Source organism: Dryas octopetala, chromosome 6 (genome assembly GCF_963921425.1).
Source record: "Dryas octopetala chromosome 6, drDryOcto1.1, whole genome shotgun sequence".
NCBI classification, from domain to species: Eukaryota; Viridiplantae; Streptophyta; class Magnoliopsida; order Rosales; family Rosaceae; genus Dryas; species Dryas octopetala.
In genome coordinates, this window is record NC_141371.1 from 18,591,108 (window position 1) to 18,605,909 (window position 14,802).

Genomic DNA, 14,802 nt, shown 5'->3' on the forward strand with positions numbered 1-14,802 from the left:
TCCCCTTCTCTCTCTGACCCAAAGTAGTGGCAATCTGACCCACTTGACTCTCCAAATGTGCAATAGCCTTCGAATTGGCTTGCATCTGCTGCTCGGTACGGTTCATGAAGACATTGGTGCTCTGAGCAAGGGAAGTGGTGCTTTGAGCAATCTGAGCAATCTTGTCCTCCAAACTAGACCTCTCGGCATTAGAGTGCATATACGGCTTGTTGGTGCTCCCACTAGCTTGCTGTCCATTGTTGTTGCTCCACCTGAAATTAGGGTTGTTCTTCCATCCAGGGTTATAAGTGTTAGAAAATGGATCGTATAGAACCCTAGGATAATTCCCAACCTGATTCACGTGTTCCACATCACCTCCTTGTTCTTGCATACCCATCAGCTTCTCTTAAGCCAAAGATAACTTCTGCACCATAGTCTTGATTTCCAGAATCTGTCCTTCCATGGTGTTCGGCACATCAGTCACCTCATATAACCCTATCTTTGGTCCTCCCCTTGAATGATTGGAATCCCACTATTGAGAACTCAAAGAAAGTGACTCAAACAAGTCTGTAGCCTCATCTTCCGTTTTTGACATAAACGCACCACCACATGCCGAATCCACCTTGGCTTGATCTCTCTCCAATAATCCCTGATAAAAACAACAAATCACATACCAAGGAGATAAGTTATGGTGTGGGCAGCTAGTAAGTAACTCATTGAATCTGTCCCAAGTCTCATTGAATGGCTCATCCGCTTTCTGCACAAATCCAAGGATCTCCTTCCGAATCAAATTTGTCTTGGAAATGGAATAAAACTTGTTCAGGAACTTGCTCGAAAGATCATCCCATGTCGAAATGGAACGATTGGGCAGCGAATACAACCACCTCTTTGCCTTGTCCTTAAGCGCAAAAGGGAACATTCTCAAACGGTACTGATCGGCATTCAGACCCCTCAACTGTGCGGCTTCACAAACCCCGGAAAACTTCTTCAAAAAGTGGATTGGATCCTCCCCATTTAGCCCATGGTAGCTCGGCAACAAGTGGATCTGACCACTCTTGATCTCGAAATCAGTGGCTATGGTTGCATACCGAATGCAAGACGGTTGAGTGGGCAGCGAAGGTGCTGAAAAATGGCTCAGGGGCTGCGGCATCATCTTGTTTGTCTCAGCCATGTCGACACTCTCAGTCTCTTCACTACACGAATCTGATGCGCTAGGTAGAGGGCTGCCTTGTGATGTACCTAAAGTCTCCTTTTTTAGCCTCTCTAACCTTGCAACAAGTTCAGGGTTCATAAAACACACCTAATCAAGAGAAAACATACAATCAGTAGAAAGAATGCTTATAAAGGGATGGCACTTATTAAAAACTAAAAATTAACCAAAAATGAACTCTAACTAATTTAACCTAATTCTAATGACTAATTAAACCAATTCATTGATATTAGACACCATTCCCCGGCAACGGCGCCAAAAACTTGTTGATGTGTTTTCTTAGAACAAAATAAACATCTATCTTATTCTAAGTATACTCGCAAGTGCACGAATCGCATTAGTAGCAAAGCGTACAAGCACGAGGTCGATCCCACAAGGAATGGTCAATAAACAACAAATTAATGTAATCAATCACTAGAATAACTAAATGGGAGGTTTTGAAAGATGGAAACACACGCACACATCACCACACGCACACACTCTTTATTCTATCTTGCAATGTTAAGTTTTCAGTTTCAAATCAGATAAGCATGCAATAACCATCCAAGGCTAAGGACAGTTAATTTGAACACAACATATTAAAGTTTGACTGCTAAAAAGGTTTGGCTAGTTACTTTCTCGCAATTGTTCTCCTAATGCATAAACTAAGAGCTTCTTGGGCCTTCCTTATCCAGTTAACCTACATGTTCCCTAGTTCAAGCTAAGGCAGCTGTTACCCATGCAGGAGTCATTAAGTTTTATGAGAACGTCAAACATGCACAACATATAAGCTTTGACTATTTCCTTATAGAGGTCGCCCAACCCCACTACCAAGAATAATCCCTTATTCCCTTGTTACTTGTGGTTTAGTGTCTTTGACTATTTCACAGCTAAACCTAACGATTAAACTAGATGCAATTACTCTAAGGTGGCCAGTCAAAGGATGCAAACAACTAGTGACGGGTTCTAATAGATAGTGGAAATTTAATACATGCAAACATCAAACTAACAGACCAAGAGACGGATAAACGATTTGTTAGAACATGCAAATCCATTAATCGACCTACGACTAACATGCAAGATAGAATAACTAACTACATAACTAAATTAAATAAATAAAAATAGCAACAATAAACAAAGTCCCAATTCATGCTTGCTAAACAAATCAGAAACACAAAGTAAATGAAATTAAAGGCATACACGAATTGAAATCAGAAACACAACTAAACTAGATTGAAAAATATAAACTAATTAGAATCTGAAACATGCATTAAATAAAACCAAGAGATAAACTAATTAAATTCAGAAACTTAATTAAATATATTCAGAGGCATAATCCAATAATAAAATAGAAAACTAGAACAAAAATTGAAGGAAACAAGTGGAAGGGGCTGCGGCAAGACAAGGAAGAGAAGGCACCTTGCACAAGCAATTGGCTCACGGCTATGGTGAGCTAGGGCTTGCGGCTTAGGGATGCTCTTCCTTGCAGCCACGCCACTCCTATCTCTCTCTCAACCTTCGGCTAGCCCTCACAAGAACAAGACTAAAATCTGAAAATAAAAACCTAGAACAGAAAAATAAAACTAGAGGCAAGGAGAATTTCGGCTGGAGTGTGTAAAAAAGTGTGCTAGGGTTCTGAATTGACGGGATATATATAGAGGATAAATACTTGAGAGGCAAGGATAGGGCTTGTGATGAGTGTGCATTTTGCATCACTTTATGATACTAATTCCTTAACCTAGAGTGTTAGAACTCGATATTTTGTGTTTCTTGTCTTGTTTTTGTGTTTTCAGGTCAAATGAAGCAGAAATGAGAAAAAGAAGCAAATGGAGCCATTTTAGGACATTTCCTGGTCAAACCAGGAAAACGAGTGAAATCCTGGTCAAACCAGGAAAAGTGCAGAAATCCTAGTCGAATGAGGATTCCTAGTCACAGTAGGAAACATCAAGTTCAGAACCATCATTGCGGAGCCAGAAATGTGAAATCCTGATTCGAACAGGAAATCCTGGTTGAACTAGGAAACCTAACCCAACTAGGGAAAGGAGTCCTAATGACACTAGGAGACCCCAGGGGCAATATGGTCATTACGAGAAGTCGAAATGGATAAGGAATCTCTCATTTTCAAGGAATCCTAGTTGCACCAGGAAATGTTGGTCACAGTCAACTCTACAAAGTCAAGGTTCCAGAAGCTTCTAGAAGGTGGTGGACATCCATGGAAATGAATGGAGGGAAGAAATGAATTTGAATTCAAATGGAAATGAGGGGCAAAATGGGAAGTCAAAAGTCAAGGGCCCATGGGCCTAAGGGATGCCGAACCAAGATGGGCCATGCATGCACATGCATGGGCCCAAACCCGAGCAGCCCAAAGACCATGCGTAAGGAGCAAGATGGCAGCCCATGCATGCGTATGCATGCCATGCAAACCCTAGCAGCCAAGGAGCCCATGCGCAAGCCCAATGTGGAAGCCCATGGAGTGAAACCCTAGCCCATCTTGTGCAAGCCACTTCAGCCCAACATGCAAGCCCAAAGCCCAAGACCAGCAGTCCATGCGCAAGGAAGGAACCCTAGCTAGGCTAGGCGTGAATCACTTAAGCCCAAGGAGCAGCCCATGCCGCAAGGCCTGATGCACCCTAACCCTAGCTGCTGCCGCAAGTCACCTTCTCCTTGCCTCTCAAGGATTGGACCTCTATAAATATATCATGTACTTCAGAACCCTAGAGCCTCGGACCTTCTGTTAGTTTTATTTTTCAGTTTTAGGTTTTTATTCTCAGAAGTTAGAGAAAGTGAGAGAGAGCCGAATTCAGAGGGATTTAGAGAGAGAAGGTGGCGTGACAAGTGAGAGAGAGAAGGACCAGCCTGCTGCCATTTTATTGTTGGTTTATGCTACTGAAATTAATTAGTTTATGATTCTGATTTTATTTAGTGCATGGTTCTGATTTCATTTAGTTTATGCAATTTAATTTAGTTGTTTAGTTTATGTTTTTAAGTTTGTTTACTTTGTGTTTTTGATTTCTTTTGCAAGCATGAATTGGGACTTTGTTTATTGTTTCTGTTTTGTTTTATTTCGTTTAAATATGTAGGTTAGTTATTCTATCTTGCATGTTAGTTGTAGGTCGATTAATGGATTTGCATGTTTTAACAAATAGTTTATCCTACTCTTGGTCTGTTAGTTTGATGTTTGCATATATTAAATTTCCACTATCTATTAGAACCCGTCACTAGTTGTTTGCATCCTTTGACTGGCCACCTTAGGGTAATTGCATCTAGTTTATTTGTTAAGTTTAGCTGTGAAATAGTCAAAGACACTAAACCACAAGTAACAAGGGAATAAGGGATTATTCTTGGTAGTGGGGTTGGGCGACCTCTATAAGGAAATAGTCAAAGCTTATATGTTGTGCATGTTTGACGTTCTCATAAAACTTAATGACTCCTGCATGGGTAACAGCTGCCTTAGCTTGAACGAGGGAACATGTAGGTTAACTGGCTAAGGAAGGCCCAAGAAGCTCTTAGTTTATGCATTAGGAGAACATTAATTGCGAGAAAGTAACTAGCCAAACCTTTTTAGCAGTCAAACTTTAATATGTTGTGTTCAAATTAACTGTCATTAGCCTTGGATGGTTATTGCATGCTTATCTGATTTGAAACCGAAAACTTAACATTGCAAGATAGAATAAAGTGTGTGTGCGTGTGGTGATGTGTGCGTGTGTTTCCATCTTCCAAAACCCCCCATTTAGTTATTCTAGTGATTAATTGCATTGATTTGTTGTGTATTAACCATTCCCTGTGAGATCGACCTCGTGCTTGTACGCTTTGCTACTGATGCGATTCGTGCACTTGCGAGTAAACTTAGAATGAGATAATTGTTTGTTTTATTCTAAGAAAACTAAATCAACAGCTTGCGGCACAACTAGGGTTTGCTGCTCCTTGTAGCTTGCGGCATCAGCTAGGGTTTCTAGCTATGGGCTTGCGGCAAGCACTACACCAAATACCCCCCTTATATATCAGTGAATAACTGATGTCTTTTCATGTTTTCGGGCGATGTCTAGGCAGGCGATGTCTAATGTACTTACTTAAGATATCGGTTTTACACTGATATCTAAAATGAGTTTAGACATCTTTTTTGTTTAAATTCTTATGTCCAATGGTCCCTTTAGATATCTGTTTTCCAATTTTCTGGGGCGTTAAGATTCTGAAACTGATATTAAAGATAATAAAGACATCGTTAATTACTATGTAAATGACCTAAATCTGATTTAGACATCCGTTCTCATATATTTATCGATATGAAAAACCCATTAAATGTATTTTTTATGCTTTCCACATCATATTTTATGTGATTTTTGATATGTTAGCTGGTTTAGATATCGTTTTATTCTACCAGAACAGATCTATATATTATGTTATATATCGGTTTTTGATATGTAAATAGATGTTTGAAAGTACCTAAAACATCTGTATTTGATATGTAACTGATATAAACGACCATGTTGGACATCAGGTTTTTTTATATTTATTGATATTGTAATGTTACTTAGATATTGGTTGTTTTTGGTAAACTGATGTTCATGCTATTTTATATTTCTGTGTTTTAACATAAACTGATATGAAATTTTACCTTAGATATCGTTTTATTCTACCAGAACAGATCTATATATTATGTTATATATCGGTTTTTGTTATGTAAATTGATGTTTGAAAGTACCTAAAACATCTGTATTTGATATATAACTGATATAAAAGACCATGTTCCACATCAGGTTTTTTTATATTTACTGATATTGTAATGTTACTTAGATATTGGTTTTTTTTGGTAAACTGATGTTCATGCTATTTTATATTACTGTGTTTTAACATAAACTGATATGAAATTTGTACTATAATGTCACTGTTATTATCCAATTTGTACTACAATCCTGATATAAAAGATATAAATTGACATATATATAAGCCTGAAATTGGTGCAATCTCAATCCATTCCATTACCATTACTTCCAACATATATCCAATACAAGTATTCCAAGAATTTCCGAAAAAGGATTACACATTGCACCAAAATATGGAGCATATATCCATAATGAATTACATCATCCCATCCTAGCTAGTATCTAAATTAAGCTAGCATCCCTTTACAAAAACCAATAATCAGCCCATGCATAGCATCCCGTTACAAAAACCAATAATCAGCCCATGCACTTGCACAAAAATAGGTGCATGATTCACCACTTCTAAAGGCTGCCTTCATTTACAAAATATTAATTGGCAGCACTTGTTACCTTTCTTCACACAAAAAATGCCAACACCTGGTTATATATAATTCAGCTTCAATATTCACACAAAAATGCCAATGTCTAACACATGTTCTAAGCTTCCTTGACAAAAAATTGGCAAATATGGCAGTACTACTAGCTAGCTTCAAAAACTTATCCACAAAATGTCCAAACCCCACATACCAACTCGATCTGTCATCTACTAAATATAATTGGCTGAAACAAAGTTGCCCCATTCAATCCGGATCTCATCAAGTTGCTCTTGTGTGTAACTGGTTCGCTTTTTATTCGGATTAGTCCACTGGAAACATTTAAAACAGAAGGCACCAAGTCAATTACAAACAGTAAATAAACCTAACATATATAAATATGAGGCATAAGGCTGGGCCATGCTATAATTAAGCCCAATCAAGTTGAAAGACAGCTAGTAATTAAAGTGTTCAAACTAAGCTTGGCCATGTTATAAGGCTGCATACAGTATCACCAAGACATATATGCAATATAGCTATTCAAATAGTGAAGGCAGAGGCGCATAAAGTTATAAGCCTACATGCTATCAAAGTCACCTGGACATGCAATATTTGAAATAAAGTTGGCAGGACTATCAGACATCCAATAGGTATGTAGATCCAATTGAACTTCAAATGAAAAATGCAAAGAAGTAGTCCCAAATCCATAAATACCATAGTTCCTATCTGTGCAATCAATTATATATGTATATACATCTTCCATTCAATGGACCAGCAATCATTTATCCTGCATTTTGCATAAATTAAATAATGATGAAGGCAGACTTCCAAACATATCTAATATATCAAATAAAGGGTTTAGCCAATCAAACATCCAAAAGACAACAATCCATTAACTATATACATTGACCAGTCCTAGCTAGGTACCAATCATTAGCTTGTATTTTTGGTGCAAAATGAAAGATTGACAAAGCACTACACACAAAAACTCACAAGTGATCCAATAAACAAAGAGTCAATTGGATTCCTACCTTGGTCTCAAATCCCAGGTTCGTGTCCTCGATGATCTCCTTCATATACATCATCACATAGTAACCACATTCAACCCCACCAGGTTATTTAGGACACTACACAAAATCAAAATCCAATTAATGACATGCAGATGGTTATTATGCATGATTCTTCCAATGATAGAAATATTTGTACAAACAAACCACTAGATCAAATAATATATACTTACAGAAAGATGCTTCCACTGTATTGTTTTCCGACTGTTCCTACCCGTAAGTACATTAAATTGTCGAATGGCACTAATATATCAACAAAATATCAGTATGTTTAAATTACAATATATGTAACCAAATTTGCAATGCATTTTAATGATTTAAAATGGCAAAAAAGCAACTCACGTGTTGACAACTTCCTTCCAGTCTGCGTCCTGGTTCAGTTTTGGAAGAGGGTCCAACACAAATATCGTGTCTTTGTCTTCATTGATAATTGTCAAAATCCAGTGCGAGCTAAGGGAAAAAACGATAATAAGCATGCATAGATTAAGGTAGCAGAATATAGACTCAAAGTCAGTTTAACCAAATTAAAACCCTTACTCAGCATTGTACGGCACTAAGAAGACACGATCACATTTTCCTTGCTGAAAGCGTTTTGCTAAGTAGGTTGATCTACGCTCTGCATTTCCTACTCCTTTAGATATGCGTGCCGAATCCATAAGAGCAACCATTTCAACCATGTTTGTATCCACAAGCTTATCAAATAGGTGCCTATTCATATAAGTGAATTTTTAAATCACAGCGTTTTAAAAGGGCAACAAAATATTTAAACATTTTAAACGATTCCCTAAATTACCTCATGTACACAACTATGCATGAGGCTGATAATTCTGACATCTCCATAAGGGAAGTAATATCCTCTCTCAGGATATAAAGTCGTCGGACAGCTCCAAACACTTGTTCATCTATGTCAGTTGTGAGAGCCTTTCCAGATGTAGCCATCGCCTCCCTCGCGAAACGATACAGCAACTTGCATTCGCTAGGAACTTTCTTCCCAAGGTCATCTTTCTTGAATAACTCCTTCACTATCATAGGAACCTGCCTTGTTTGTTTCTATGGTGTCAAATACAAACACTCAGTTTTGAGTCTTTAAATCAATATTCATGAAGTGTATACTTGGCACTTAAAAAAATTACAGTAGGGAGAGTTTAATTACCTTCACCTGCTGAACGATAATAAGTTCTCTTGGCCAAGCCACATGGCTTCCAACTGCTTGACCAACATTTACCAACTCGTCACCCACAGGAATTGGAAGCAAAGCAGCCACATCAGTGGCCATGTCAATTGAAACCCGCAAGCAGTCCTTTGCCAAAGGAACACCATGTACAGTCTCAAATTTCATCTCAACGACAGTACCATATGCGACAATGTTGTTGATGGATCCCACTGCCAGCATGCATGATTTCCCCTAAAAATAGATGACAAATGTCTCATAACCATAAAAGTCCAATACTGTGAGCTAAATGTCTCATAACCATGAAATTGAAGTCTGCTAGATAGATGTATGTCATATGAAAATATTAGCAATTAATGGTTCATTACCTTCAATGTGTCTGCATTATTTGTATCTTCCATATCCAGCCCCACTTCCACTTGCACTTTCAGATTTTGTTTATCCTCAGTATCTGGTTGCAGATCCACACACTTAGCTTTGTCCTCATAAAAGCAGCTTGCTTTATCGGACACCATACCTTGACCTTGAACAATATTGGGTGTTACCGGTTCCTTCCCAGCATCCTTTTCCTCTAACTTTTGAATCTTCTCCAATAGATCTTGATTTTCCTTTTTCAGAATGGCCAACAACTCATTCTTCGAAATCGTATCCCTCGCTTTTCTCGGAATGTTGAAGTAAGTTGAAGGGTTGACATGCCCCCCAACAGCTCTTACTCGACCAGAATGCTCATGAGTCTCCAAAGCCATTGTTAGAATATCCTTAGAACCCTCTATCTTCAGCTCCCCTTTATTCTTTTTTTTCCAACAACTCATCCTGCAAAAATTAATTTATCAGTTTAATTACAATAATAGCAATCACTTAGGCAATCTGAATTTACAGTTGGTCATATATATGCTGCTTACAATGACTTTGGAAACCACTGCCACTTCATCATCCACCTTCCCATTCTTGTCTTCACGAGCTTTCTTCCATAGGAGGGAACGGTCCATCTCATCTTCCCCAACATTGTGCTTCCTCTATCCATATATACAACCAGCAAGTTAGACCAATTATTAGTGAGCAATTAATCAAAAGCAAAGATAAGACAATTTATTTATGGAGGAGCTTGTACCAAGTCTTCCTGCAACCCAATGTAGCCCTTGCGCGATAGTTTATGATGATATTTTCGCTTGCCTGTTATTTGTTTGTGAGCTTCATGTTTGGCCTGCAGTTAGAACAAGAAGTTGGGCAAAACTTTAAGGACAAAGTCATAGGTAAATCACACAATTATACATCTCCATCATTAATGCAATATCTAACCACTAGAGGTGTTTAACATAAATACCAGAAAGTCATCTGTAAGCCTGGTAGCCACAAAAGTTGTCCATTGATCTTTTTGAATGAACTCATACACCTTGGGTGGGGTTTCTAGTGCTTTCGGATCGTCCTTGTACGACAAAATGAATTTTTTTGTTAATGTAGTCTTGAACGATCTCCACTTGCTGCCAGCAGAAGCCAACACCATTTTTCTGCTTGTAGGGTCAAGATCAAATGCACCCTACAACCAACACCACATTGGTGAGACATCAAGGTCACATAAAACATATATATGTATCTATAAATATGGTTAAATATACAGAATTGAAGCCTATTTAATAATTAAGTAAGGTTAAGATCTACATTACCTGCACCTCTTCCCATATTTTTTGCTTTAGATTTTTATCCACTTTCGGCCACATTTCATCAGTGATGGGCACTGTGGTTCGGGTCACAACCCCTATGTAGGAAGCTAGTACTGGATGCATTGCTCCTACTGGAATCCCATGCGGACTGTACTCCACCTTCAGCTTTTTTCCTAAAGCTTTTCTCACGAGCATGTCATGCATCTTTGTTGAACCACGAGAGGACATGCTACCCTCCGCAGCAGTAATGGTCTCCCCTGAGGTCAAGCAATCCTTGCTTGTATCTGCTTCATTACTCTTCCCTGCTGATACCTTGTAGGATTGTGACTTGACAGCTTTCTTCTCTGTGGCAACTTTCTTTGGTGTGGCAGCTTTCTTCGGTGTGGCAGCTTTCTTCGACTTGGCTGTTGACTTGGCATTGGATTTGATAGCAGCTCTTTTCTTTCTTCTTGGTGTAGCCATGTTCGCTGTCTAACTGTTGAAACTAACAAGTGTTAGGACAAAAAATATACAAAGATAGATTAAGAAATATATGGATAATTTTGTTGGCATTTAGAACCTTTTAACATAATCAAATTACATAACATTTTGGGGACAATAAAGTCGGAATATCATACCATTAACACTTAACACAAGTTATATAAATACATTTATAGTTACATGAATTAATCCTTTGCTTTCTTGGAGTAATCAATCCAAATACCCTCACAATTATCTCTCTTGTATGTGCCAACTTCCTCACCCAAGAGATCATCAAAATCATCAAGAGATGGCAGTCCATTGCTAAATGATTGGTGGTCAAACACTGCGTCCTCTAACTCAGCCTCATAAGCACTATCATTAAAGTCACGATTAGGGGCTGCAAGAACCACTGACCAATTAGAGTTTAGAGGGTCTTCTACATAAAACACTTGCTTCACTTGGGAAGCCAAAGAGAAAACATCTCTCTTATGACCTATCCTATTTAGGCTAACCAAAGTGAACCCTAGCTCATCATTTTGTATTCTCTTATTATTCTCTACCCATTCACACTTAAACAAAGGCACCCGAAATACATTGTAATCAAGCTCCCAGATTTCTTTGATAACCCCATAGAAACACATGTTCGTGGCTGTCAAGCTGCATGGTCGTGGCTGTCAAGCTCACCACCTGCATGGTCGTGGCTGTCAAGCTCACCCCACTATTTTGAACAGCACGAACATCGTCACGTGCCTTGGTGTGATAATGGCACCCTCCTATCTCATAACCCTCATATTTTAGCACACTCATAGGTGGACCTTCAGCTAGCCGCCTCAATGAGTCTGTTATGTCCTTTTCTTCATGATTGATATCATATACCACCTAATCAAATAAATTTTAAAGAAGACTTATTAAAATTGTTGGACTTGCACCAAATGAGTGTACTAGCTAGTGAATTACTGTGCTTTCAAAATGTTACACATTTACCTTGGCACGTAACCAGTAGATAAATGTCCGGTTGTGCTCTTTTAGCAGCCACTTCTCACTCTTTTTTTTACTTGAATGAATATCATTCAAGTAGGCCTTATGTAATCTACAAATAGATTACAATAACTCATAACCATGTAAATGATACTTAATTTACAATAAATCAAATTACAATAAGCTAAGTCTAGAAATTGACATACTCGGCATAAGGTTCCACTTCTGAGGCATTCTCCAAAACCAAACGATGAGCTTGCTCCCATTCTTCGCGCTGTACTGAATATACCTTAGCACCGGACAGCGGTCTGCTCATGTTTGGGATACCCATGCGCGAAGAAGATGGAAGTCCAATAGGTTTCAGATTCGACAAGTACTCCGAGCAAAATTCCACAGCTTCCTCAACAATATAATCCTCAGTAATGCTGCCCTCTGGTCGCAAACGGTTCCGTACATAACCCTTTAACACTTTCATGCCTCTTTCAAATGGATACATCCATCTAAAATAAACAGGTCCGCACAATTTCACCTTTCGAATAAGGTGAACAGTTAGATGCACCGTAATATCGAAGAAGAAAGGTGGGAAAACCTTCTCCAGCAAACACAAGGTGATAACGAGATCATCTTGGATTTTATCCAACTTTGAAACATCGACCACTTTATTGCATAGAGAATTGAAGAAGAAACAAAACCTAGTGATCGCATATCTCACATGCTTTGGTAACACTGAACGTATGGCAACCGGTAGCAGTTGTTGCATCAAAATGTTGCAATCGTGAGACTTAAGACAAAAAATTTTCAGCTCTTCCATGGACACTAGGTTTTGTATATTTGAAGAGTAACCTTCTGGGACCTTTGTTCCTAACAAACACTTGCATATAACTCTTTTCTCATCCCGAGACAGCGTATATGGAGCTGCCGGTAAAAACGTGCTCTTATTCCCTATTTCTGGTGCCAAATCAAGTCGAACCCCCATTTCCATAAGGTCTAAACGGGCAGCCACCCCATCTTTTGTCTTCCCTGGAATGTTAAGTAAACTTCCAATTATACTCTCACACACGTTCTTTTCAATGTGCATTACATCTAGGGCATGCCGAATATAGAGTGACTTCCAATATTCAAGGTCAAAGAAGATAGATCTTTTCTTCCAACATGGAGTATGAGTTTTGCCACACACGCTGCTCTTTGCTTGTTTCTTGCCAAACTTACAATTGATTCCCGACACCTTTTCTAAGACTTCCTCTCCAGTTAGAGGTGTAGGAGCCTCACCCAATTCCTGCTAGTTATTAAAAGCAGCCATTTGTTTCCGATATGGGTGGTGGCGGGGTAAGAATTTTCTGTGTCCTTGGAAACAGATTTTCTTACCGTGTTTCAACCAATCAGAATCGGTGTTTTCTCCACATATGGGACATGCTTTATAGCCTTTAACTGTGCAACCAGACAAGTTACCGTACGCCGGAAAATATTGATTGTCCATAAAAGTACAGCCTTCAAAGTAAATGTATTCTTTCGGAATCCATCATACACTCCGTCTATTCCCTTCCAAAGTGCTTTCAAATCTTCAACTAACGGTTGTAAATACACATCTATATTGTTTCCGGGCTGCCTAGGACCAGAAATCAACAATGTTAATATCATAAACTTCCTCTTCATGCATAACCAAGGAGGAAGATTATAAGTCAGCAAGATGACGGGCCAACAACTATATCGGCTGCTGAGGGAACTATGTGGATTTATCCCATCAGCCAAAAGGGCGAGCCTCAGATTTCTAGGGTCACAAGAAAAATCAGGCCACTTATGGTCCACCAACTTCCAAGCTGGAGAATCAGCTGGATGACGCATCATTCCATCACTCGCTCTGTTATCGGCATGCCAAGTTAAGTTCTTTGATGACTCACAAGATTTAAACATTCGTTTAAACCTTGGAATGGGTGGAAAGTACCACAAGACTTTGGCTGGCACCCCTTCCTTCTCAATTAATCCCTTATTTACCTTCCACCCAGAAAGGTCACAGTTGGGGCATCTTGTTGCATCTTCATACTCATTTCGATATAAGATACAATCATTCGAGCAAACATGTATCTTTTGGTAATCCATTCCTAGAGCAGACAATGTCTTCTTTGCCTCATACATAGACAATGGTAGAACATTTCCCTTTGGAAGCATGTCTCCAAAAGCAACCAACATATCAGAAAAGAAATTGTCTGTCACCCCATGCTTTGCCTTCAAGTTTAACAATTTGACCAACGCAGATAACTTGCTATAAGTTTCACAACCAGCGTATAAGGGTATCTCTCCTTCATCAACAAATTCCTAAACTCATCTGCATCCTCGGAGAAATTATCATAGGCACCTTCACACATGTCAACTGTTTCAGACCCGAAGACACCATGTTCAGATTCCTCTCTTCCAAAAACAGATTCTTCACCATGCCATATCCACTTCTCATACCATTGATCAATACCGTTAAAGTACAGATGCTCCCTTACAACTCTAACAGACCATTTACGCAAGTTCCCACATTTCACACAAGGACAATGCAAGTAGTCACAATTGGCAGCATTACCTAATGCAAACCTCAAAAAATTCTCAACTCCCACCTCATACTCCATAGACCTTCTATCAGCATGTATCCATGATTTATCCATGATATCTCATATATCAACTTCACATAGAAAGAGAAACCAATTAAATATTCTATTAGGTAAATTAAGATGCAAATTTTGTAGCTTTTCAAAGCTACCTACCTATATATATCACAATTTATTTGTCAAACATGTTATTAAATCACAGTAGGTTGCACCAAAAGACAATTTAGTCCTATCATGAATGCGATCAAAGAGAATAGTTGGGAAGAATACCTTTGTTAGCAACTCCTGTAGGGATTGTAAGTACTGTATTATATTCTCTCTAAAACTGCCATGAAAACAAATGATACATAGTTAATTAGAAAAATGTCCAAACTCTAACATAGGCATAGTTACAAATATGAAAGACCATTTCTGCATTAAAGCCTAAGGATTAGGAACCACACGTTTATGTAAGCATGAAAATAGTGA

General features: G+C 38.6%; 1 protein-coding gene, 1 long non-coding RNA gene and 1 other non-coding gene across 3 annotated transcripts; 1 reads left to right on the forward strand and 2 right to left on the reverse strand.

Annotated features, from left to right (window-relative positions):
- Nucleotides 1-662: 662 nt before the first annotated feature.
- Nucleotides 663-769, forward strand: LOC147283024 (small nucleolar RNA R71). Its single transcript, XR_015123201.1, has one exon. It is a non-coding gene; the product is annotated as a small nucleolar RNA R71 (small nucleolar RNA).
- A 5,874-nt stretch (nucleotides 770-6,643) lies between these two features.
- On the reverse strand, nucleotides 6,644-7,932 carry LOC147283025 (uncharacterized). The gene is made up of 4 exons (XR_015122776.1): nucleotides 7,814-7,932; nucleotides 7,645-7,714; nucleotides 7,436-7,531; nucleotides 6,644-6,736 (listed from the first exon to the last, which is right to left on the reverse strand). It is a non-coding gene; the product is annotated as an uncharacterized LOC147283025 (long non-coding RNA).
- Nucleotides 7,933-10,968: 3,036 nt separating this feature from the next.
- On the reverse strand, nucleotides 10,969-14,391 carry LOC147283026 (uncharacterized). Its single transcript, XM_086248330.1, has 6 exons — nucleotides 14,020-14,391; nucleotides 13,229-13,966; nucleotides 11,950-13,019; nucleotides 11,750-11,855; nucleotides 11,450-11,644; nucleotides 10,969-11,334 (listed from the first exon to the last, which is right to left on the reverse strand). The coding sequence occupies exons 1-6, from the start codon at nucleotides 14,389-14,391 to the stop codon at nucleotides 10,969-10,971; spliced, it is 2,847 nt and encodes a 948-aa protein (XP_086104456.1).
- Between the last annotated feature and the right edge of the window lie 411 nt (nucleotides 14,392-14,802).

Bases quoted from the DNA above. Each gene is read 5' to 3' on its own strand.
- LOC147283026 (XM_086248330.1), bottom strand. From the start codon at position 14,391: ATGGATAAATCATGGATACATGCTGATAGAAGGTCTATGGAGTATGAG. The intron at 13,967-14,019 runs GTTGTGAAACTT...TTAAACTTGAAG, and splicing joins AGAGATACCCTTATACGCTG to GCAAAGCATGGGGTGACAGA. The intron at 11,856-11,949 runs GTATGTCAATTT...ATCTATTTGTAG, and splicing joins GAAGTGGAACCTTATGCCGA to ATTACATAAGGCCTACTTGA.